General features: G+C 39.9%; 1 protein-coding gene across 1 annotated transcript in view; it reads left to right on the top strand.

The window, feature by feature from the left end:
• Positions 1–26386, top strand: part of TMEM163 (transmembrane protein 163) — an 83763-nt gene that overhangs the window by 53145 nt on the left and 4232 nt on the right. The window contains exons 5-7 of the mRNA XM_063429348.1: positions 7978–8074; positions 19490–19601; positions 21726–21867. Coding sequence (XP_063285418.1) covers positions 7978–8074; positions 19490–19601; positions 21726–21867 — 351 coding nt within the window. The remainder of the gene's footprint in view (positions 1–7977; positions 8075–19489; positions 19602–21725; positions 21868–26386) is intronic.

Genomic DNA, 26386 nt, shown 5'->3' with positions numbered 1-26386 from the left:
CATGAAGGACTGAATAGCTGACTTGCTGACTACCCCCCAAGACATGCGACTGTGCGTAATGTAGGGAGGGAGCACTGATCTCTGTGCTCTTCTTACTCTACTCCCTTGCACGCCCTGCAGTAATACCGGGAGCTTGAATATGATGTCACTCCGGCCCCAGCATCACTAACCAGCATGCAAGGAAGCAAAGGTAGGACTTATGTGAATGAATGTGTATATGTCTGCAAGTGAGTGTGTGTCCGTCAGTGAATGTGTGTGTGTGTGTCTGTCAGATCTGTCAGTGTATGTGTGTGTGCCTTCCAGTTAGTGTGTCTGTCTGTAAGTGTGGGTTTGTCAGTGAATGTGTGTGTATGTGTGTCTGTCAGTGTGTAGGTGTCTGTGATTGTATCTCTGTCAGTGAATGTGTGTGTCTATCAGTGTGTGTGTGTCTGTCATGAATGTGTATGTGTCTGTCAGTCAGTGTGTGTGTGTTTGTCTGTGTGTGTGTGTTAGTGTGTACCTGTCTGTCTAATTGTGCATCTGTAAGTGAGTGTATCTGTCAATTTGTCTGTGTCTGTCACTGAATGTGTGTGTGCATCTGTGAGTGTCTGTCAGTGTGTGTAAAGTCAGTGAGAGTCTCTGTCTGAGTGGCATGTGTGTGTTTGTCATTGAGTGTGTGTGTGTGACGATCAGTGTGTGTATGTCAATGAATGTGTGTATATTGTGGGTGTGTCTGTCAGTGTTTGTGTTTCTGTGTGTGTGTGTGTCAGAGAGTGTGTATGTGTCTGTCAGTGAATGAGTGTTTGTGTGTGTGTGTGTGTGTGTGTGTATGAGAGTGCCTGTCAATGTGTGTCAAATCAGTGAGAGTGTGTGTGTCTGTCATTGTGTGTCTGTCAATGAGTGCGTGTGCCTGTCAGTGAGTGTGTTAGTGAATGTGTGTGTGTCTGTCAGAGTGTGTCAAATCAATGAGGATGTGTGTCTGTTACTGAGTGTGTATGTGAATGTCAGTGAGTGTATGTATGCCAGTAAGTCTATGTGTATCTAAGAGTGTGTGTCTGTCAGTGGGTGAGTGGGTGTGCCAGTGAAAGTGTGTATTGGTTAAATAGTGTGTGAGTCAATGACTGTGTGTCAGTGAGTGTATGCCAGTGTATGTATATCTGTGAGGGCGTGCATCTGTCAGTGAAAGTGCGTGTTTGTTAAACAGTGTGTGTGCCAATGAATGTGTGTAAAAGTAAATGAGAATGTGTGCTTGAAAGGATGAGATAGGAAGAGGTGGAGCTCTAACAGGTAATTGTGGAGACTAAATAGGAAGCGGTGTGGTTTAAATAGGAAGCGGTGTGGTTTAAATAGGAAGGGGTGTGGTTTAAATAGGAAGGGGTGTGGTTTAAATAGGAAGAGGTGTGGTTTAAACAGGAAGGGGTGGAGGGGATGCTGGACTTTTTACTGTTCTTGAAATATGTTATTGCTCTGAACTCTGAACTGAACTTCTTCTTCACATGTTCCTCTAAGTTACACGTATTAGTAACCCATATAGTACCCCCCATATCACATGGTATTCGCTGTCCAATAACTACTGGCAATAACTAGGACTGCAGTAAAGGCCATTTTACATCCAGAGCTGCAGCTCTCACACTCCATGCCCGCACCAAGTTAGGCCTTTGTGATTAAATCTGATTGTCTTGTTATAATAATTTTTTCCACTTTGATGAAATATGTGCAATGCATAATGGAAGATTTTGGGGGTAATTAAATAAATAAATCATAGAGAGTGACTTATCTCTCTGTTTTAGGCTTCTGCCCTCACTGAGGAACAGACTTAATTTAATATGATAAATAAATCACAGTCTTTAAATTACAGCCCAAATAATGTATCCGATGTATAATCGGCCCTTTGGTCCAAAAATGATCAGAACTAAAACATTTAACTCGTTACGCAGAGAGATTAATTTAAAATGTCGGAAATCGTTCCACATCAGTCATAATCAATAAATTACTGAACGTGTACATTATTTCTCTGATCGGAGCTGTTATTGTATCATAAACAGTGGCAGCAAACGTTCCTTTTTAAATACGGACCTGCAATGCAGTTTTATTGGGATAGCCTGAATGACGCACATTTGCTTCTCCCTTGGGGACAGCCCAGCTCCTGGGTGTCTTAGTTCTCAAAGTAAAATCCATATTAGTGCGCTTGGATTGTGGCGAACGGCCATCGAGTAACAAAAGGAAACATTTTATTGCAGCTTTCAAAAGCGACACTTAGGGTACTCTACACCTGCTGGACCACAGGCCTTGCTGATGCGAGCACTTCTTTTCAGAGAGTTATATGCTGCTGTGCTGCTGTAGAAATCTAATATTGTACAGAACATCAGCTGCCAATATTTGCAGGCTGCCAATGGCGACTCTCCGCAGCCCTCATGGCTGTCTTACATTATATGCAATCTGTGCTATATTTAATTTCCTACACACGTCCTTCTGAGGATTAAAACATTCTGTAGGCAATAAGAGAAGCCCTTTGCTTATGTGTTTTGCTCTTACTGTTTTATATAGCATTTTTTTAAAGGTGCTATACCATCAACTCTGCAGAATGAGGCATGCTTATAACTCAATAGAACAAAAGAAAAATCAGCCCCTTATAGGCAGCTTGCTCAGATGACCATCTTTTTTTATTAATAACATTTTTATTGGTCACTGTGCATAGAGCGAACACAATTGCGGGATATACAAGCATAAACAGTGAAGCCATTTTTCATAAATTACTTTTGAGATCAGACAGCCACACAGGGCTGAGGAAGCATATGACGTGAAGGTTAACAAGGATGCCAAGGTCTGCAAACAAATTGCATAGCAAATTGTACAAACTAAGCCCTCCTATATAACCTAAAATGGTGCCATGTTCCAGTAAACCATTCCCTTAAGGGTGTAGCAAGGTACACTTATCTACACCTCTGTCTGATTAAGCCCCTACCCATTGGGTTGAACCATAATCGGGGTGTGCTCAGCTGCTCCCATAGTCGTCTCACAAGCAGAGTAAAAACTGGAATGTTCCCAGCAAGGAAATATACATGACCGGCGCTTCAAGACCTATTACCCCATGGGGCCGTCATTCCTGTATGTCAAAAGAGCCTGAAAGTCTGCATGATATGCGACTGTCAACCAATGAGCCTTCATAAGATTGGGTGTTTCCCTTGGCCATAAATGTCAGTTCTTCCATTTTGTCGAACCACATTGTTAGTGGGGGTGGTGGAGGGGGTGTCCCCTTTTTCCAATAGAGGGGGACTACATGTTTAGCTGTGTTTAAGATTCAAATTGACATGGATTTCAAATTGACATCTAGTTGTCGAGGTGGTGGTGGGCTGTAGGAGAAAAAGGGTGGAGGGTTGTCTGAGAATTTCTGTAGGATGGCGTTAAATGCCAAACAGTAGGGCCTAATTTTGGTGCAGTCCCACCAGACATGCATGAAAGTATCTAATGAGGTTTGGCATCGCCAACAGTCCCCGTCCAAAGCAGGGTTCATGCTCTGAAAGAGGTGTGGAGTTCTGTCCCATAGTGTTAGGACCTTATGCACTGTTTCCTGTGTTTTGCTAGCTAGCACACAGTGATGTGCCAAATCGCACATTTTTTCCCCATTGGTTATCGGTAAAGGTTTCCCCCAGAGCTACCTCCCACTTCCCCATGTAACCAGGAGCTTTGAGGTTTAATTGTGTTTGGATTAAGGAATACAGAAAGGACACGGCATGTGGCTGTGTGTCAGGGTCGACACAATATCGTTCAAAAGTCAGGCTGTTGAGGATGATCATGTTTGTTGTTACTGAATTTCTCAGTACCATTAAATATTTTGGTAACTGTAGGCAATATCTCTAAACCTAAAGTTATGTTTTCCAATTTAGAAATGCTCAGATTTAGTTATTCCCATTTTCATTGTTGCTCTATTACTATAAATTACGTGATACCCAGAATATAATCTAAATATAATGTAATGGAGGAGAGTGACGCTTGTTTGAAAGATTACTTTGTGACAAGACATTTTTACATTTTCTAGTATTACATTTACCTACATTGTTTATTTCTATCTTGAGATTTCGTTTATACATACATTTCACATCACAAGAAACTAATTTTTAGCTACGATATATGTACCTGACCCGCAGATTTGGGATTTCCCGTACATGAAGAGATGCTGTTGGGACGCTCTCCTCGAACGCCTGGTGGAGAAGGCAGGATAGAGATGCCGGATGGATAAATAGATTAAACTACCCAGTAGCAAATTACTTGATAATCACTTTCTAATGTTTTACAGGAAACTGTTTTATAAATTGTTTATTGTTATATTTGACTTTTAAGCATTAATAACAATATACATAATTTAACAACTTTTACCCACACATCTGTCTGTCTACAAATATATATTTCTTCTTTTTTATAAATATAAAATTGTATCAAAAGCTGGTTGTACCAAGGATGCACACGCTACATTATATATTTTTCCTTAAATCTGCTTTATGTGTTCTTTAAAAATAATTTTTTAATACCAGCAATAGCACGGCTGGTTGTCTTCATGTCTGTCTGCCCATCCGCCCATCTATCTACCTGCTTATCTATATATCTATCTATCTATCTTTCTGTCTATCATCTATTATTATTGCCATATATATAGCGCCAACAGATTCCATAGCGCTTTGCAATATTATAAGAGGGGGCTCTATCTATCTATCTATCTGTCTATCTGTCTATCTGTCTATCTGTCTATCTGTCTGTCTGTCTGTCTGTCTGTCTGTCTGTCTATCTTTCTATCTATCTATCTATCTATCTCTTTCAGTCCTGCTGTCACACAATCGTATCTAACAGGCTACAAACATCTCCTGCAGGTTGCTGTTGATCCAGGAATGTATATCATTAGTGTAATTATGTGTATGTACAATCCAGCCTCAGGTTCCATAGTCTCTATTACTGCACCATTGAACGATATGTATCAAGGTGAAATCTGCTCTATTCGTTCATGAAATGTAAAGCTCTGTTTTGATCCAAGCGTATTCTGCAAATCTAGAAATGATTGAACTCGATGATGACTTGAAATTAAATATTAATATTTAACGAGATTGAGTTTCTACTAAAACCAGTCATTACGCGAGGAAAGGAGACTAAATGACTTCAGTTTAAATAGTGTATGCAGGATAGAAGCCATAGACTGGGAGTGCGATGGTGTTATCCAAATTTGGATGAAGAGGAACACTGGGTTAATATTTCTAAATTTATCGGTTATCATGGTCTTGGTCGAGAGTTGCTTAAGCCACACTACCACATTGTTTCATTTAAAATATACCATTTATTTTCCTTTTCATCTCAGTTGAAAGACACGTGATCTGCATCAGATTTCAGCAAACTTTGAAGTGTGACATAATGGCACTGGGCAACCCTTTCACATTATGAAGACTCTGATAAAAGTATTTTGGGGAAAATGATTTGTTTTGTTTATTAATAATGCGATTCAAGAAGGGTTTGCTGAGGTAATTGTACAAATGAAGAACAGTTTGGTAGGCTAATGATAAGTGTGTCATTTGGATCCATGTTAATAAAGTTCAAGAATCACTGTTCTTTTGCAGAGCAGTGACAGCTAACCTTTGGCTGGCTGAGCATTATGGAGTTAGTCCACAAAGAACACCTCTTTACTAATATGGGATTTACTTAACACCACACACAAACTTCAGACAGACAGACACTAAAACAACAAGCAGAGAAAGTTCCCTCAATGGAGATAAAATCCCCACCTACACACACCAGACAACTCCTTTGACCCTCAGCCATCCTCTGGATAAAGGAATATTTGTGAGTTAAAGTGCCGCACCGACATAGTACATGCACAGATAGCAATGATGAAGACACCTGCATTTATTAGTATTTATCCAGTGATACTGATACAGTATTTCAGAGAAGCCCATCACTATTATTCTTCATGTTAATCCATTTCGGATGGCTGGTCTGTTTGCTGTGACTTGTAAGTCTGTTACTATTTAATTTATTTGGCTGTCAGTCACCTGTCTTCCCTCACAGTGGGGGGTGATACTCAAACTGGTGCACAGACTGCTTTATCAGGTATGGCTCCGTGGAACATGTGTGTGAAACCTAACAGCTTCACACACATGTCAGCGCATGTCATCTCCATGGAAACCATCAGACATGTAAAATAATATATATAAAGAAAAAATGAATAGAAAAGAAAAATGACAGGGAAAAGATATAGCACTCAAGGGGCCCGAGCACTGTGATCAGTGAGACTGGCAGATATTAGAAGAATATATATAATTAAATAAGAGGTAGAATAAAAGATGAGAGGCGTGGGGGGTGGGGGAGTCGGGAGACACAGGGAGAGAAAGAGACGAGAAAGAAAAAAAGAGAAGAAAGTGACAAATTTAAAGATGTGCTCATTGCTGTTTAAATCACCATTCATTGCCTTTATTAATGTCTAAATATCTGAAGTGTGATCACACAGATATTCAAATTAAGTAAACGTGGATTTAAGTTAAGTAAATGTATTATTTTATTGAGCCTATACTCCAAAGGATCCAGAACAGGTGGTAACATACTCCAAAGGATCCAGAACAGGTGGTAACATACTCCAAAGGATCCAGAACAGGTGACGTGTCCATTTTAGCAGTGGTAAAATTTTTAAAATTTTTTAGCTTCTCTCCCATTTGTGTAGGAACTTCAAAAAATCTGAGGTTGGGGAGGGGCAGAATTTGATTAAATCGAGCACACCCTACAAGGACAGGGAACCTTCGGCACTCCATATGTTGTGGACTGCATCTCCCAGAATGCTCTTACACCCATAATGCTGGCAAAGCATCATGGGATGTGTAGTCCAAAATATCTGGCGTGACGAAGGTTGCCATTACTTTATATAACCAAACATTGTAGATTATAAGCGAGGGCACTGTACGTAGAATTATGTCTGTGATATTTTTTGTGTTTCTGTGTACCAGGTATATTGAGGAAATTTGGATATTTACGGTGTTATTAGAATTTTTTGGGAGGAAAAAAGAGTGTATTCTATATTTCTTTCTTGCCATTTTAAGCAGCCTGACCTCATCCTTTGTACGTACATAAATATGCAATTTCTCACATAAAATACATCACAGCAGTAACAGATATTTTCATCCAAAAAAGGTACAGTAATTATTAGCAAAAGGTTTTTCACACTGAATTTACTTTGCATCTCCTTGTTAAAATGAAAGTGTTTTTTAAAAGCTATTAAAAGCTGTGTGAAATAAAAATGCGTGGTGTTGTCTCCGAGCGCAAATAGGATTAATTGTATAAGGGCAGGTCTTGACTCTGGGAGGGCAGAGGTACAAGATGATCTTAGAAACCAAACGAAGGTGGTTGACAATTGCAAAGGTGACTTCATGATCTACGATCAATAAATCTTCATGAAATTGGGAGGGGGTATAATGTACAAAACATTTTTTTTTTTTCAAAAGCGTTACATTATTGTGAATTTGATTGAAAAGTCATGTGATTTTAGTTGCCAGTGTTTACGGCACTACATAAAAAAGTATGAAGTGATTAAATTGGGGATCAATAAATGGTAGATTGTACTGAATTGAAAACTTTATTGCAAAGTATAAACCAAAATAACGTATTTGGTAAAGTTATCCAGCTTAACTAAAGTTACAGCTTCTGCAATAAAGGATATTTCATCCTTAATTTTGCAATTTATTTTTCATTTCACTATAATTTGGTCAGAAAAAAATAAATAAAACTGAAACTTTTTAATGCAAAAATCTCTGTGGTCCAGTTCTAGAACAGTGATTTCAATCAGTTTTCAATTCACTACATAACACTGTTTAGTAAATAGGCACCTTTGCATTTGATCCGACGAGCCACTAGGAGACTTGTGCAGCCATCCAGAGGTTGCGGATTGACACTCTATTAATATATTTTTATTCGTGATATATAACGTGATATATAAGATTCTCACGTTTTGATTTCTGATTTCTTCTTTAGAGCCTGCGTTATCCTGGGGGTGATCTTCATCTTTTCAGCCCTCTGCATTGTGGTGAAAGCTATTCACGATCTCGCTATTCGAGTGCTCCCAGAAGTGGTAAGTTGCTGGACATTGCTAGAGATTAATGACACTAACATTGGTTTTTACTTACATATATGGATAAGGGGCTCTGCTCATTGGGTCTAATGCTGATCCCCAATGCTGTCAATATAGTACGTGTCCTCAGTGAATGTGTGTACGCTCACCAAGTCATTATGCCAACTTTTACCTACCAAATAAAAATAACCCCTTGACACTAAAGGATGCCACCAAAGAACACCAAAGCAATTGGACTGTGGAGCAAATCATGGTCTGCTTGACCATTTTTTTTCCTTTACAACTAATACCGTAGTGATCTGACATGTATTCGATTGCATCATTTGCAAGATGTAACCCCCTCCCCTCACGCAATGTGATCTCCGTCTGTTATCTCTATTGGATTCTGTTAATTAAAGAAATGAGAATGACATAATGGCACACGTTACCAACAAGAAGAATATCTTGTCATGACATATCAGTTCAGTTTCACGATGAAATGGGAATAATTACATTTCCTGTATCACTTAAAGACACAGTACTCAGTCATTGCTTAATGAAAAATAAATTGAATTAAAAAGCCAATTGTCTTTTGACGGCAGCTCCATTCTTTTAATTGAAAATACAGGCGTTTTTTCCACAATAAGTTAAATATTTTCATCAGTTTTGTTTTACAAAAATGTAAGGAAAAATGTCACCACTCTCTGCGTTTTCTATGTTCTACCACATAAATAATGCCTTTCTGAATGGCCTCAAGTGTGATCACTTCAGTCTAGACTTGAAAAAAGGGCTCATTTTAAACAGTTGAAATTTGCACATTGGCACTTACATCAGCCGTTACAGGGGTCAGATGGGCACTTGAAACTGGTTGGTTGTTTTCTTGAGGCCATAATGAAGATCAGAAAGGAAAGTAAAAGAACTCCAGGTCCTATAACCATTTTATCTCATTGAGTTGGTTATAGTGTCTGGAGTCACTGGACATTGTCCCTTTATTGAGTGTTAAACAATTTTCAAGCAGGTTAACAGTGAATGAGGATCCTCAGCTACACTTAGCCTGCCCCATACTGGAGGTGTGCAGGGCTACAGCAAAGATTGCACACTTCCTTATAGACAATTCTTACTAGGAATGAATATCTGATACTCTCAGCCAATCACAGTCGCCCGTTGCTGCTCTGGTTAATGTTTGTTTATTATACCAAGCAGCACAGACAGGAAGGGCTGCTGGGGACTCACCTTAAAATGGTTTAACAGAAGGATGACACTAGGGGACTCCAGACACTATAACTAATTTAATGAGATAAAGCAGTTATAGTGTATACAGTGTCCCATTAATGGTTTGAAACGTGTTTTCATTTCTCTTTCACTTTCTTTACTCTACATTGCAATCTAATATTGTTTTCAGGAGTTATGGGCAAATAATAGAACACAGATAAATCACGTGGTTTATGAATAATGGTCAGCATTGAACACAATAAAATTATATGGATTGGTGGGATTTCCTAGATCAGGGATAGGCAACCTTTGGCACTCCAGATGTTGTGGACTACATCCCCCATAATGCTCTTACTCCCATAATGCTGGCAAAGCATCATGGGAGGTGTAGTCCAAAACATCTGGAGTGCTGAAGGTTGCCAATGCCTGCACTAGATTATGGTCCCTTAATTGCTGAATTTCAAAACTTTGGCCAAAAAGAAGAAGATTCTCAAATAAGTCAGTGCCAAAAAATAGATGGTTTCCAAGACGGTTTGTGTTTGTACCCATTGTACGCTGCTTTGGAATATGTTGGTGCTTTAAATAAAGTAGTGATAATAACGTAGTGAAATGTATTCATCTCCACTGTTTGCATGTGACACAAATTCTATTCTTTTCTCGCTTTGTTGTACGCTGTTAATTAGCATAGAAAGGTCTGAGCGTTCTGTCTACACAGCTGATAGCACTTCGCTAATTAAAGAAAGTTGGAATAAAATAAGCTTCTGTCTGCTTACGCAGGGAGGGAGAAAGTGTCGAGGGAGACGGAGAGTGGGGGAGGGGGAGGGGAGAGAGAGAGGGAATGAGAGAGAGAGAGAGAGAGAGAGAGGAATGATTATAAGAAAGAACATGAAGAGGAAGATTTATCAAAGAGTTGCTGTTCTGTTGTAAAGTTCCAAATGTTGGTTTCTAGGGTGATTGCACTTTGCCCCAGAATTGCACATGGTTTTACCTCGACAATTCTCTCGCAGGGTGTAAAAACACCTGGAGGACCAAGGTCTAATGGAAACAAATGGAATGAAAAGCTACATTCCACTGGTGATTGCTCCATTTTCCCAACTTCCCAACTTTGCTCCACTTTCTGATTATACATTTCTAAACTCCCCCCCTCCCCCCATTGTATCCAAAGCTTAAAATAACACTCTGATGTAGTGGTTATGGTGTATGGAGTGTCCTGGCATTGCACCAGTGTAACCAGTCAAACAATTTGAGATTGGTTTGACATCCTACTTGGGTTTCTCAAGGCTTATGGCCTTCTCCTGCTGAGGAATTGGTTTGCTCTACTGAGCTACGTAGGGCCATGTTGGACCATGCTGATTGGCTGACCGGATGTGCTTAGCTGAATAAAGCCATCCGGGCACTCTTATAATATATTCCAGACCGTAGTCTTCAAGAGAGAGAAAATATCAGGGGGACACATTTAAAGCTGTGTGTTCCGGAATTCCTTTGTTGGGATAGGACAAAAAAAATGCTCCATTAGTAATTGAAGAAGAGTGCGTTGGTTGCAACGTCTACATTCTATATTCAGGAACCAGTGGAATTAATAGAAACATTCCAGCCTAAATGAGAGATGCTTTTTTTTTTTAGATGCTAGCTTGTCTCATTGATGATTTAAGCAGCCATATGATTTCTCCAGCTAACGAACTTGATTCCTGATAACAATTGCCCATCTGGTTGGAAAGAGATCCAAATAGGGATTTCCAAAAAAAAAAATGATTGCAGACCCTTCAAATATGGCATCTGAACAGTTTTGTTTTGTTTTCACTTTTTTTTCCCTCAGTATTTTTACCATTGTTCCGCACATTTATTTTTCTGCTGACGATATGTAACGGTAAATCTTTTACTATAGGTTTGCTATGGAAATGAATTGATGATGATGCTGCTAAAAGCATTGGTTGACTACTGGCTTCTTCCCATTAAATTGCGCCAGCCCTACCTGAATCCTGATGGGTATAAAGATTTGTGGATCCCACAATAATATATGAAAATCTCAAAAAACATTTATAGCGCATAAAAATGAAATTGTAATTATAATTATAAGGCACTCCTGGTTATCTTCAAGGGACACTCTAAGCACCAGAATCACCACATTTGAATGCAGTGGTTTTGGTGTAACGAGCCTGTTCCTGTACACTCTCGTATGTAAACCCTTCCTTTTCAGTGAAAAGGCAATGCTTATACATTGATCTTTAAGAATGCCTCTGCCATTCAAGCCTCTGCCATTCAGTTCCTTTAGAGTCACAGTCCTTAGTAAGGTGCACCTCTATGAGAAGATGCTGATTGGATGAGATGAAATTATCATTTCTGATGAGCTCTGTGAGGATGAAGAGGTGGTCAGGTCGCCCTTTACATATAATTTATATTATATATAAAGGGGGGCCCATCCATGAATAAATTGTAATATTAGAAATATGTCTTGCTGTATATGTAGAGGGCAGCACTGTGTTTTGAACATTGTCAGATTTGTGAAACTGGCATTTATTACTCAACCCTCACCCCAGCAAAGCCAACTGAAGTAGAATGCATCAGTAATATTTATGAATAATTTAAGGGTTAACCTGAAGCAGTCATAGATGATCTTGGCACTCCGATTACCAGAGAACTACATTCCCCACAATTCTCGGCCTCAGCAAGACTGGCTGGATTTAATAAGAAATGTAATTCTCAAATGTCTGGAATGTTAAGGTTACATGTAGTGGCCAGGGAATGTAAAATAAAAGATAATATAAGACTTCAGAGCGTTGTTCTGCCAAATTTATTCAGACTCATTCATAATTCATTCCTGAAGTGAGGGCAGTCACTGAGCATAGGAAGGAGCAATTAAATCCTGGAATACAATTTTACAGTTATGCCATAATTTCAAGAATGAATATTTAATTTTAATTTTAGAACAGACTTTGGCATTCTTTGCTGTAATTATAGAGCAAACTGGGCAGGAACCTCGGGGCTTCAATATATCATATGGTATATAGTATTTATTTATCAGATATTTCCATAGACAGAGAGATAAAACTGGCAAGTTATAAGTAGCAATAAATAAGTTAATGGTAGTATAGTCCAGTGTTATACACAGGAATATTCATATTCTGACTTTCCAGTCGATGTGATAAATGCTTTTTTTTGTGCTGCCTGTTACCTGCAACTAAAAGTGCCACTTCTCAACTACAGTCACACAAAGCCATTTCAATAGATATTTTAACTTAAAGGGACACTCCACACACCTGAATCATGTTAGCTTACTGAAGAGCTGTGTGCGTGAAGAGTGTGTCTGCTCTCTTTTTTTATTGTACAAAAAGTACTGGTTTCAGTAGAAATTGACACTTTTATAGATTAACTTTGTTACACCCCCACCTGGCTGCCAATCTGTTATTTCCTGGCTTCGTTAGCTCAGGGGAGCTAAATTCAAGAGGCTGCAATTGTCCAGAGCACCTGCCTTGCAAAGACTTCTCATTGAGCTGCATTGGGAAGTCTGTGGTTGGGCAGCCACAGAAAGTCTGGGCGGGGTTAGAAGGGGAGGGTTGTGCAAGGGCTGCAGACAAGAGATCTGCTGGTTTTGCAAGCTGTTTTAGATATAACCCAATGATAAAATGCAGAATTAAATAGACACACGAAAGCAGACAGAAGCTTATTTTATTCCAACTTTCTTTAATTAGTGATTTATTTTGTATTGTCAGTTGAATGTACCTTAAAACAAATTTCATCTGCCCATAATCATATTTTTCTACCTCTGCTGCCCCACACAAAGGATGCTCCCCTTCCAGTGTTGCCAAAAATTTGCACCCCCAAGTTATTATCCCATTGCTCCCCATTTGATATTCCCCAAGCTTCCCTTCAATGTCATATTCACCCACTGCAATGCCACTCGCTATCATATCCCGCAATTATCAGTGCCAGGGTTATTCTCCCTCAATTCTTTCCCGCCTAGGCCATACTCCCCAATTCATGTTTACCAAGCCATTTCCCCTGATATTTTGCCTGCCCTCTCCCACATCCTATGTTTTTGTAGACAAGAATTATCTACTAATACATGAAAAAGGTTCTGGCATTTTTAAAAAAAAGTAAGAAAGAAAGATTTTTGAAAACTATGTTTCCTTCTCCCATGCACTTACCAAATATCTGTTTGTGTGGTCTGAAAAATGAAATAAAACATAGAACTCAACGCTGCTGAATTTACCTGTATCCTGAACCTGGGGGCCTCCATCTTGGCTCCCTCTCGGTCAGGGCCAGATTAAGAGCCCAGTGGGCCTGGTGCTGACAATTATGATGGGGCCTAATTACAGAATCGTATCGACCAAAAACACTAAAACAATCATACCTCTCAAGCGTCATGTATCTGATGGAGATGGTGTTGGAGGGAAACTCAAAGGATCTTTCAAGTAAATCCATACTCCCTAACAGCAGTGTCCAGTGAAGCTGGAAGTCAATGGGTGGGGCAAAAGGGTGGACCACTGACGCAAATCACGTGACCAGAACTGCCAAAAGGGGCAAACATGCCCTAAAAGGGGGCATGTCTGTCCAAAGAATTGGAAGGCCAGCCTGGCATCAGTGTCCCTATGTATCACAGTGTCAGTGTCCCCATGTCGCCAAGTCCCCTAGTCTTCCGGTGTCTCAGTGTCCCCATTTCTCCCAGTGTCCCCATGTCCCAGTGTGTCTCGTGTCACTAGATACTAGTGGACACTGAGAGACATGGGGACACAGTGAGACATGGGGACACAGAGATCCGGGGACACTGATACAAATGGGGGCACTGAGACACTTGGGGACACTGGGAGACATGGGGGCACTTGTGGATACAGACATGGGGACACTGGGAGACATGGAGACACTGGGAGACATGTGGACACAGACATTTGGGGACACTGGGAGAAATGGAAACACAGACACTAGGGACACAGAGACATCGGGACACAGACATTTGGGGACACTAAGACACTGGGGACACTGAGAGACATGGGAACACAGACACTGGGAGATTAGGGGACACTGGGAGACATGGGGACACAGACACTAGGGACACTGGCTGGAAGGCATGGGGACACTGAGACACTTGGGGACACTGGGAGACACGGGGCACTTGTGGACTTAGACTTGGGAACACTGGGAGACATGGGGACACTGAGACATTTGGGGAGACATGGAGACACAGACAGTGGCAGACATGGAGACACAGAGACACTAGGGACACTGGCTGGGAGACATAGGGACACTGAGAGACATGTGGACACTGGGAGACATAGGGACACAGACATTTGGGGACACTGGGAGACATGGGGACACTGAGACACTGGGGACACTGAGACACTAGGGACACTGAGAGACATGGGGACACAGACACTGGGATACTAGGGGACACTGAGACACTAGGGACACTGGGAGACATTGATACACTGTGTCCATAGTGTCTCTGTGTCCCAATGTGTATCCCAATGTCTCTATGTCTCACAGCATCCCCATGTGTCTCAGCAGCCCCATGTCTCAGTGTCCCCTTGTTTCCCAGTGTCCCCAAGTGTCTCAGTGTCCCCAGGTTTCCCAGTGTCCCCAAGTGTCTGTGTCCCCAGTGTCCACTAGTGTCTCAGTGTCCTTTGGTGTCTCAGTGTTCCCATGTTTCCCTTCTGCCTTTCCCCTCATCCCTCACTTCCCTGAGCTGTAGTCTATCTCTGCAGGCTGGGAGTTGCTTTCTAAACTCTCTGTGCTGTGTAGCTGCTCCCCTGAGGATTAGTGAGTAGAGATAGGCAGGGAGGGATATGCTGTAACTTCCTATCCCTGCCTCTCTCCACACACAGTGACCCCTGGCGGGTGCTGGTATTGCAGAGTAATCTTTGTTTATACTGAGAAATATATCTGCATTTGTATTGCTGGAATTACTGCAATACTGGCAGGCCAGGCAGCCTCAAATACCAACTGTTCTGGTAAAATACCAGAATATCAGGTGGCAAACCTAAGAGTAGTGTATGTAAATGGGCCTATTCCATGGGCCTGGGCCTGGAGCTGCAGCTCCATCAGCCCCTATGTTAATCCGGCCCTGCTCTTGGTTACTGTTATATGTTCAGCCCTTTGCACCTGGTAATCAGCATAGAGAGAGCTGGAGAATTGGAAACACTATTTCTATATCTCCTCCCACACAACAATGCGTGCCTTGACAATGCCAAGACCAAACTGGATTGTGATGACAGTTGCTAAATGTTTAATATATCTTTAAAAAGAAAAGGACCATCACAGGAAAAAGGTTGGTACAGGTTGTAGGTGATTTTCATTGTTTGTGTGTTGGTCTGATTTGCCCTTTAACATTTATATAGCATTAATTTATGCCATTGCAAAGACCTGGAATCAGATTTTTTTTTAAAACCTTCTACGTAAAACAGATTCTGTGAATTCCCAAAGAAAAAGATGAATTATCATTTAGATGTGACAAGCAGGCAGGCGATTTGTGAAAAGGCCACAAACGCCGGTAGAGTGAATTAGTGACCTGTACATAAAAGAACTGACTATAAATAAAGATAGAGTAACGTAAATTGCAATCAATGTGTTTTATTGATTGGTGTGAATTAGTGCTGCATCCCCAATGCATGTTAAAGACTAGTGTAGTTGGGTAATGGAGTGTCACTAACAATATGGGTTTGAAGCAAGGAGATTACGGCGCTGGGATATTGCGCTTGGTATTTGTGTTTTATGCCTCTCCGTAGTGTGAATAAATTGAGTCTGGGATCTGTGAGAAGAATAGTAATGGATAACACGACTACAATATTTCCTTTGGGGACTGCGTCGGATCAGAACTCAACAAGCAGGACCGTGTTGGGGGGGGGGGGGGGGGGAGAGACTGGAGACGTTAACCTTTTCACTGGCAGAAGGCGTGTGCAATGCTCTCATATTCAGACTAAATGTAAAACAAAAGTATGAAAGTGCAATGTATTGAGATGTACTATAGAATGAGAGGATGCCGATCTGTGTGGCTGTTTATCATATTGTCTATAAATGATACATGGATGCAGATATCTAGGAATCTATTTTAGAATCTAGCAATTGGCAATCTTGCAATCATATAATCTATCTATTCACTGTCAATTCATATGATCTATCTGTCTGTCTGTCTGTCTGTCTGTCTGTCTGTCTATCTGTCTATCTATCTATCTATCCATCCATTATCTGTCTATCTATCTATCTATCTATCTGTCTGTCTGTCTGTCTGTCTGTCTATCTATCTATCTGTATGTCTGTCTGTCTGTCTGTCTATCTATCTATCTATATATCCTCTATCTGCCTGTCTATCTATCTATCTAATCTGTCTATCTGTCTGTCTGTCTGTCTATCTATCTATATAATCTGTCTGTCTATCTATCTATCTAATCTGTCTGTCTGTCTATCTATCTCTATCTATCTATCTATCTATCTATCTATCTATCTATCTATCTATCTATCTATCTATCTATCTATCTATCTATATATCTATATATCTCTATCTATCTATCTATCTAATCTGTCTGTCTGTCTGTCTATCTATCTATCTAATCTGTCTGTCTGTCTGTCTGTCTGTCTGTCTGTCTGTCTGTCTATCTATCTATATGTAACAGGCCCATAGCATACCTCCCAAGTGTCCCTACTTAGGAACAGTCCCTATTTAAGGAACAAATCCAGCTGTCCCTCTTTTACATCCTAATATCTCTCTTTTCCATGTTGTTGGTGTATCTGAGTGTATCTCAGAGTTCCACAGCAATAATACTCCCAGTAATGTGTCTGTGTGTATAACAGAGCTCCACAGCAATAATACTCCCAGTAATGTGTCTGTGTGTATAACAGAGCTCCACAGCAATAATACTCCCAGTAATGTGTCTGTGTGTATAACAGAGCTCCACAGCAATAATACCCCCAGTAATGTGTCTGAGTGTATAACAGAGCTCCACAGCAATAATACTCCCAGTAATGTGTCTGAGTGTATCTCAGAGCTCCACAGTAATAATACTCCCAGTAATGTGTCTGAGTGTATAACAGAGCTCCACAGCAATAATATTCCCAGTAATGTGTCTGAGTGTATAACAGAGCTCCACAGCAATAATACTCCCAGTAATGTGTCTCTGTGTATAACAGAACTCCACAGCAATAATACCCCCAGTAATGTGTCTGAGTGTATAATAGAGCTCCACAGCAATAATACTCCCAGTAATGTGTCTGAGTATATCTCAGAGCTCCACAGCAATAATACTCCCAGTAATGTGTCTGAGTGTATCTCAGAGCTCCACAGTAATAATACTCCCAGTAATGTGTCTGTGTGTATAACAGAGCTCCACAGCAATAATACTCCCAGTAATGTGTCTGAGTGTATAACAGAGCTCCATAGCAATAATACTCCCAGTAATGTGTATGTGTGTATAACAGAGCTCCACAGCAATAATACTCCCAGTAATGTGTCTGAGTGTATAACAGAGCTCCACAGTAATAATACTCCCAGTAATATGTCTGAGTGTATAACAGAGCTCCACAGCAATAATACTCCCAGTAATGTGTCTGAGTGTATAACAGAGCTCCACAGCAATAATATTCCCAGTAATGTGTCTGAGTGTATAACAGAGCTCCACAGCAATAATACTCCCAGTAACGTGTCTCTGTGTATAACAGAACTCCACAGCAATAATACCCCCAGTAATGTGTCTGAGTGTATAATAGAGCTCCACAGCAATAATACTCCCAGTAATGTGTCTGAGTGTATCTCAGAGCTCCACAGCAATAATACTCCCAGTAATGTGTCTGAGTGTATCTCAGAGCTCCACAGTAATAATACTCCCAGTAATGTGTCTGAGTGTATAACAGAGCTCCATAGCAATAATACTCCCAGTAATGTGTATGTGTGTATAACAGAGCTCCACAGCAATAATACTCCCAGTAATGTGTCTGAGTGTATAACAGAGCTCCACAGTAATAATACTCCCAGTAATATGTCTGAGTGTATAACAGAGCTCCACAGCAATAATACTCCCAGTAATGTGTCTGAGTGTATAACAGAGCTCCCCAGCAATAATACTCCCAGTAATGTGTCTGAGTGTATAACAGAGCTCCACAGCAATAATACTCCCAGTAATGTGTCTGTGTGTATAACAGACCTCCACAGTAATAATACTCCCAGTAATGTGTCTTTAACTACAATAAGAAATCAGAATGTGTAAATAAGATACATTGTTCTTATTCTAAATAATATTTTAGTTTCATAAATGGCATTCCTCCCAATAGTCCAGATTTTCGGGTCGTGTCTCGCCATCCAGCCTTAGTTCCCTGCTGTCCTGCTTTTGGGGGCCCCAGGGAACTCTCCCCAGTAATCGTAGTGCAAGCGCATCATTAGAAGCGCTTGGTCAAGGTTCAGGATCCTAGAACCCTGCGGAAAGCACTAAAACTATGCTTCCTGCATGTCCTGCCCTCAGTAGGCCGGCTAAATGATTGGCCAGCAGTGTGCTGTGGATTCACAGGATATTTAAATTGCCTTAATATTACCAATGGACCTATTTGTATATATATATATATATATACAGGTGCTAAAGCAGCTCTTGATGTATGGGCAGCCCTGATTGGTTGCCCAGCCAGTCATCTTGGCACACACGCACACCAGGGTGATGTACCTCCGTTCTGGGCGGAGCCATTCTCTGTAATGCCAATTGCTTCATGGACACACTCACCTGTTGCCTCTGCCCCCACAATGTGGGCAGGTCTTTAACAGCAAAGAAAATGTTATTAAGTAATGAGCATAATAAATAACCTAACCAGGAGAGAAGACATGAAATGAGGATTTAATAAATGTGATGTTTAGAGGATATCTAAACATTTTTAATCGTAAATAAAATAAATGATCTTTTTTTTCTAAATCATTAAAAAGCAATTTGGAAAAGAAAGATGGATTAGAGAAGATTATATATGTATTATGTATTTCTGTTTTGGATTTCTTTGTTGGATTTTGAGTAATAAAAATATTTTTGTGATTGCGTTTATTTTCAGTGTGACATGCAATGCAGTCAGTATTCCGTCCTGGTTTTAGTGAATTAATTTATATACCAGGCCAGTTCTACTACTGCCGATCAGAAAGTATGGCTTTAATTAAATAAATTGAAACACAAAGGCTGACATTAAAAAAATATTATGGTTCTTTATATATATATATACTGTGCATGCACACTGTGTGCTTTCTAACATTAACCCTTTCTCTTTCAGGATAACTTTCTGTTTAGTGTTTCCATTCTGAGTGGAATTCTTTGCTCACTCTTGGCTGCAGCAAAAATCATGCTCGGAAGGGTCTTAACAAGCCGAGCGCTCATAACAGATGGTAAGTGACAAAACAGAATTTCTTGGATTCTACATTGTGTTTTATGCGTGCTTATGCGTACATCGAACGGCAATTTATTATTAGTAGTAGTATTTACAGAGCGCCAACATATTCTGTAGCGCTTTACAATTATACAAAGGGGAAGAGGCGAGTAAGGTTCTGCTCAAACGAGATGACAATTAATGAGGATTTTGTGGAAGCCGGAAAATATATAACAACAGTCGATATAAATATTTATAAATGGTCAAGGAAACAACAGTTAAATATATTTTTGGCACATTTTCTGCTTGTGCCGTATCCAGCCTTATTTAATAAATTCATTTTAAAATGTTGACAGTCTAGGAATAATGAGACAACAATTCCTTGATGTCCTAAATGGAACGTATCAACCTCTGAATCTAGGAAGAATGCTTCTAAGTGGCCCTGGCAGTACATCTAACTGCAGCTCGTAACAAACACTTGAAATTCAGTTTTATAAAATGTTCTGAAACTCTCACTTTCCAGTGTACTTGCTGTCTATCAAATGCCAATCGGATATCTCCAAACCAGTCGCCACGGGCACTATCAGTGCTTTAGAATTTTTCTAACATGTAGTTATTGAATGATCCTGGTATATTGCTAAGCAATGTGTGAATAATAACCAGAATACTGGCAAAATTATTTACTAAACAAATAATTTTTTAGAAGAATTGACAAAGGAATTGCAACGGTTTGACCCCTTACATGGGTCCCAGCGCTATGATGCTCTTTGGTGGTCCAGTGATGCAATTCACTCAGCAGTTCATTATCAGAGGACATAAAATGAACACTTTAAACCAATGACTGATATTCTCTGCAACATAAGTTACCCAGAATTGATATAAGCCAGTCCGAAATTTTAGTTGCAGGCTGGCTGGTGGCATCCCAATGATGCTGATGGAGGTTAAATGTGCATTTCATAGGGTAACACTACACATACAAACTGTAGTGGCCATAACAACTTCAAATCACTTGGCTTTCGAGTGCAATTTTTAAACTATATTTATATGTATACATCCTCTAAGAATTTTGGACCAAATAAGGGTTAATGCAAAAAAACAAATTTTGTAATATATGTTGGTCATCATGAAGTATTTGAAGAACTAATTACATCTTGGGTTTTTAACAGCAGTGGGATGAAGCTAGCTTACCATAGAAAGCTTACTAAAGTGTAATGTTACATGAATGTGTATGTATGTGGATAGAAAACACAAAAGAACAAGATATAGCCAGATGCCTTGACACAGATTGGCGATAAAGTGGTTACATGAAAAGTATCAAAATGTCCTTCGATTAATACCTTGGGATGTCTACTTTCTAGAAACATATACTTTTGTGCAGTTTGTCAAAATATATATTTTTTTGAATATTTCACATTTGTATTCAAATATTTTATTAATTCCTACTTTTTTGTTATGGACATATTGAGCATCAAACAAAAGCCTCAGATTCTTTAGAAATAATAATAAAAAAAAAAAATGATGACAGTTTTAAAACAGATTAACGCACTGAGAATGTTTTGATGGGGTTAAGTTGGAGCTGCACGAGTCAGCCCTGGTTGGATCTCATTATGAACAGAGAAGGAAGCTGCGGCAAGCTTGGGTTGACAGATGTTTGAACTAAACTAATACAATTTTAGTGCAGCCATGGATACAGGCGCATGTTCTCACAGTGGATGGGGTACAAGTTCAACACACAGAGGAATAGTCCTCCAATCTGCATTTGTTGTTGTATAAAGCACTAAAAGGCATCTGGGAATTATTTGTAACCAAAATAGAATCTGCTATGACAGGGCAGCCAAGACTTAGACTGTGTATTTCTGACCTGGTTGAAAGGACTGCAGGTTAACTGATATAAGAAATCAAAGGGCAGGACCTGTACACACATATTTAGTAATTACCTTAAGGTGGTGTATGGAAAATCATGTCATGATCTGCTAAGCAGAGAAAGAGAATCAGCCGTTAATAGATCTGTGTCACTAGACCGTTCTACCAATGGAACCAAATACAATTTTGTTGATATAGAAGGGCTCAACAATCAGACTATATTCGTTATCTGAGACTTAGCAGCAATAATCATATTTATTGTATCTGTGTGTTATTACAGGATTCAACTCTCTGGTTGGAGGAATTATGGGGTTTTCCATTCTTCTAAGCGCAGAAGTGTTTAAACATGATAGTGATGTCTGGTATCTCGACGGCTCCGTAGGAATTCTAATTGGATTCATAATTATGGCGTATGGTGTCAAGTGAGTGACCTCCTTTTCCTGTGGCGTTAGATAACATGATCTGAGGGTTGTCAAGTTATTTACAGATAGTCCATGATCTGAAAATAGTGAATCACATGTCTTTCTACTTACTAAAATAAGCACAGTGGGTTGAGGTGTGAAAGACTACCATTAGATGTTTAGTAAGTAAAGGTTTAGTAAGTTTTTTTTTTTTATTTACTCATTTAGGCATTCATTTGGAAGGCTTGTTCCCAGTTCAGCATGTAGTTAAGTTTATATTTCTAAAATGACAACTCTCCCAGCATTGCTAGATTAATAAATCAATGAATTGTCATGATATTGTAGAGATCCTGTTCATATTGCAGAGATCCAGACATGTTGCCCAATAAATTCATCTAGCCTTCACCAGAATGTGTACCTTAGAGGAATGACCCTATAACTGGTGGACATTCCCACGTGTCTGGACACTATTGCATTTTAATTTGCCGTGTGAGAGTGATAAAGGGAATCTGGCCTGTTGTTCAAAGACTCATGGCTGCATCCTTTGTATGAACACATACCTTTGAAAGGAACATTAATTACTATTGTCCATGGTGAATTGAAGAGACGATGCAATATTACTTTTTAGAATTAGTTGAGCTTTATGTGGTATATTCTATCATCCTTTGGCTCAGATTACAAAAAGAAGACCAGGAAAAGTCTCATACGTAGTTTTATTCACTCCATCATGTCCCACCAAAACGTGTTGTATGGCTTGTTCAAGAAGAGGAGGGGGAGATACCTGTAGCTATTTTTCTTTCTGCTGTCTTAGAACTACAGTTGCAAGAAAAAGTATGTGAACCCTTTGGAATGATATGTATTTCTGCACAAATTGGTCATAAAATGTGATCTGATCATCATCTAAGTCACAACAATAGACAATCACAGTCTGCTTAACCCCTTAAGGACCAAACTTCTGGAATAAAAGGGAATCATGACGTGTCAGACATGTCATGTGTCCTTAAGGGGTTAAACTAATAACACACAAAGAATGAAATGCTGTCATGTTTTTATTGAACACACCATGTAAACATTGGCAGCAATAACTTCAACCAAACATTTCCTGTAGTTGCAGATCAGACGTGCACAACGGTCAGGAGTAATTCTTGACCATTCCTCTTTACAGAACTGTTTCAGTTCAGCAATATTCTTGGGATGTCTGGTGTGAATCGCTTTCTTGAGGTCATGCCACAGCATCTCCATCGGGTTGAGGTCAGGACTCAACCCGATTGGGCCACTTCAGAAGGCGTATTTTCTTCTGTTTAAGCCATTCTGTTGTTGATTTACTTCTATGCTTTGGGTCATTGTCCTGTTGCAACACCCATCTTCTGTTGAGCTTCAGCTGGTAGACAGATGGCCTTAAGTTCTCCTGCAAAATGTCTTGATAAACTTGGGAATTAATTTTTCCTTCGATGATAGCAATCCGTCCAGGCCCGGATACAGCAAAGCAGCCCCAAACCATGATGCCCCCACCACCATACTTCACAGTTGGGATGAGGTTTTGATGTTGGTGTGCTGTGCCTCTTTTTCACCACACATAGTGTTGTGTGTTTCTTTCAAACAACTCAACTTTGGTTTCATCTGTCCACAGAATATTTTGCCAGTACTGCTGTGGAACATCCAGGTGCTCTTGTGCAAACTGTAAACGTGCAGCAATGTTTTGTTTGGACAGCAGTGGCTTCCTCTGTGGTATCCTCCCATGAAATCCATTCTTGTTTAGTCTTTTACGTATTGTAGATTTGCTAACAGGGATGTTAGCATTTGCCAGTGACTTTTTGTCACGTTTAAACATTTCATATGAAGGAACACAACTGCAGATTTCTTATAGTTCGAATATTTATTAGGAGTAATTGGTATTGACTTTAATTCCAATATACAGGTACTGTAGCATTAAGTATTAAACGATAAATGAAGTCCACAGTTATATGCACTGTAGCTTTAAGGAGTAAACGGAACTGAAGCAGCAAGAGTCCTTTAGTAGTATTAATTAATTAGATGATAAGAAGTTACAATAGCTGTTCCATAGACTTTAACTGAAGAAAGATAGATGCAGCTAACTGAGACAAGTATGTGTTGAAGTTAGCTGTAACGGTTGGCTTTAACGAAGGACTTTGGAGACAGGAAATAACAGCTTTAGATGCAACGTTTATCAGAGAAGTTTTACTTAGCTTCCGGCTTATAGAACACTGGTTCCCGAGATTCCTCAGAGGCAGATTATCCTGCATGGATAGAGTTCAGCTTTAGCCGTGGATGAGGAGAGGCGAAGGGAACTTGAAGTCTTCTATTCCGGTCCGGTAACAGCAGGTTTTCACAACTAAGTTGCAGCCGGTTCGTGAGTACAGAACGTAGTTCAATAATCCAGCCCTGATCAGCTGGTGCAGTCAGATTAAATAGGCAGACCGTGTCATACAGGGGTGTGGCTAGGCTCCGTGGAACCAGGAAGTAAGAGGATACCATAGTTAAGGCATTACAGTACCCCCTCTCTAATGAGCAACCTCTGGGTGCTATTGATTTGGCTTAGAAGGGTTATGCTTGTGAAATTTGGAAATCAATTTATTAGCATGAACAACAGAGGAGTTTTCCCATGTATCTTCATCAACACCATATCCTTTCCATCTGATGAGGTATTGTAAGGAGCCACGATGGATCCTTGAATCCAGTATACTTTGAATTTCGTATTCTTCTTCACCCTGGACCAATATGGGATCAGGAGAAGTAGTGACATTTCTTTGGAAAGGGTCAGGATGATAAGGCTTTAGCAAGGACACATGTTTGGATCTTTGGCATACAGAACAGGAATTGACATAAGATTCAATAGTTTGGTCTTGACGAGGCCACCAATAGTATCTTTTAGACAATTCAAGGGTCTTTTTCATACCTGGATGACCTGCCAGAGGAGAATCATGAATAATTTCAAGTACTTTAATTCTGAAAGAGGGAGGTACATAAATCCGGTCTTTAAAATAGTAGAGACCGTTTTTCTTGGATAATTTACTTGATTCAGGAAGTTCAAGAGCGTCTTCACTGAGACCTTTAACGACGTCGATAAGAGAAGATAGGATTCCAATGACTGTAGGAGGAGGAGACTCCAGTTCGGTGTCAGAACAACATGAGGTTTTAGCTGGTTCTTTCGTAGACTGGAGAATTGGAATACGTTGCAAGCATGTTTTCTTGCAATAATCAGAATCAAATGCAAGAGAGAAGGGAAACCATGAGATTTGAGGGTTGTGGTTCCTTAACCAGTTGATCCCTAATATAATAGGAAAAAATGGTGATGAGATGACATCAAATATAAGACTTTCCGTATGAGTATGATTGATGGTTACTTTTAGAGGGATGGATTCATGAAGTATTGGTCCCGATGAGATGAGGGACCCGTCAATCACTTTAACAGGTACAGAAGTTCTTTTACGAACACAAGGAATTTTATTCTTTGTTACAAAGGCTGAGTCGATGAATACTCCATTTGCACCGGAATCGATAACAGCCTTGGTTATAATTCTTTTATTGTCCCACTGTAATACAAGAACGATAGGGGACATTTGAGTATTTGCTGTAGAGGGAAGTACACTTAGGATGGAAGAGGCATGAGACTGCCTTCTGCCTTTTATCCATTTCAATGAAGGACAATCAGAGACTAAATGAACTTGAGAGGCACAATACATGCATAGGTTTAATTGACGTCTTCGATTTTTCTCTTCAGGAGTGAGGGGACTTCTTATTATCCCTATTTCCATAGGTTCGATTGGTATGGAAGTCTTATCTGGAGCTTTTGAGGGAGTGAAAGGTTTGCGGTCTTTTGAATGTGAAAGGGCTTTTTCGGCATTTCTTTCTCTTAATCTTCTGTCAATGCTGATTGATAGGCGAATTAGAGCGTTCAAATTAGTAGGGAGTTCTGTTCTAGATAATTCATCTTTTACAGCTTCCGATAAACCAATTCGAAATTGGTTGCGCAATGTGATGTCATTCCATTGCGTTTCTATAGCCCATCTTTTGAATTCAGCAATGTAATCTTCAACGGGTCTATTTCTTTGCTGTAGTGTTCTGATTGTTAAATCAGCTGTAGCTTGTTTGTTAGGATCTTCATAGAGAAGAGACATGGCTTCAAAAAATTCATCCAGTGAATCTAAAATGGGGTCATCGTTTTCCAGAAAGGAATGAGCCCATGACATAGGTTCACCTCTTAGAAAGGAAATAACCGAACAAACTTTAGTTCTTTCTGTAGGATAGGATCTAGGTTTCAAAGCAATTAAAAGTTTGCAAGAGTTGAGGAACTCCCTGTATCTGGAACGATCTCCATAGAACTTTTCAGGGTTACACACAGCAGGATCACTAGCCGAGTGCAGAGTAGTATGAGGAGTATGAGTTTGTAAATCTCTGATATAAGTGAGAAGTCTTTCATTAGTAACTTGCAGGTCTTGCACACTTTGGGCTAGTGCATTAACTCTTTGATTCAGCGTAGCTATAGTAGAATTGAAATCTGCTGGATCCATTACAAAGG

Source organism: Pelobates fuscus, chromosome 8, assembly GCF_036172605.1.
Source record: "Pelobates fuscus isolate aPelFus1 chromosome 8, aPelFus1.pri, whole genome shotgun sequence".
In the NCBI taxonomy this organism is placed as follows: domain Eukaryota; kingdom Metazoa; phylum Chordata; class Amphibia; order Anura; family Pelobatidae; genus Pelobates; species Pelobates fuscus.
This window is presented reverse-complemented; position numbering and strand designations above follow the sequence as displayed.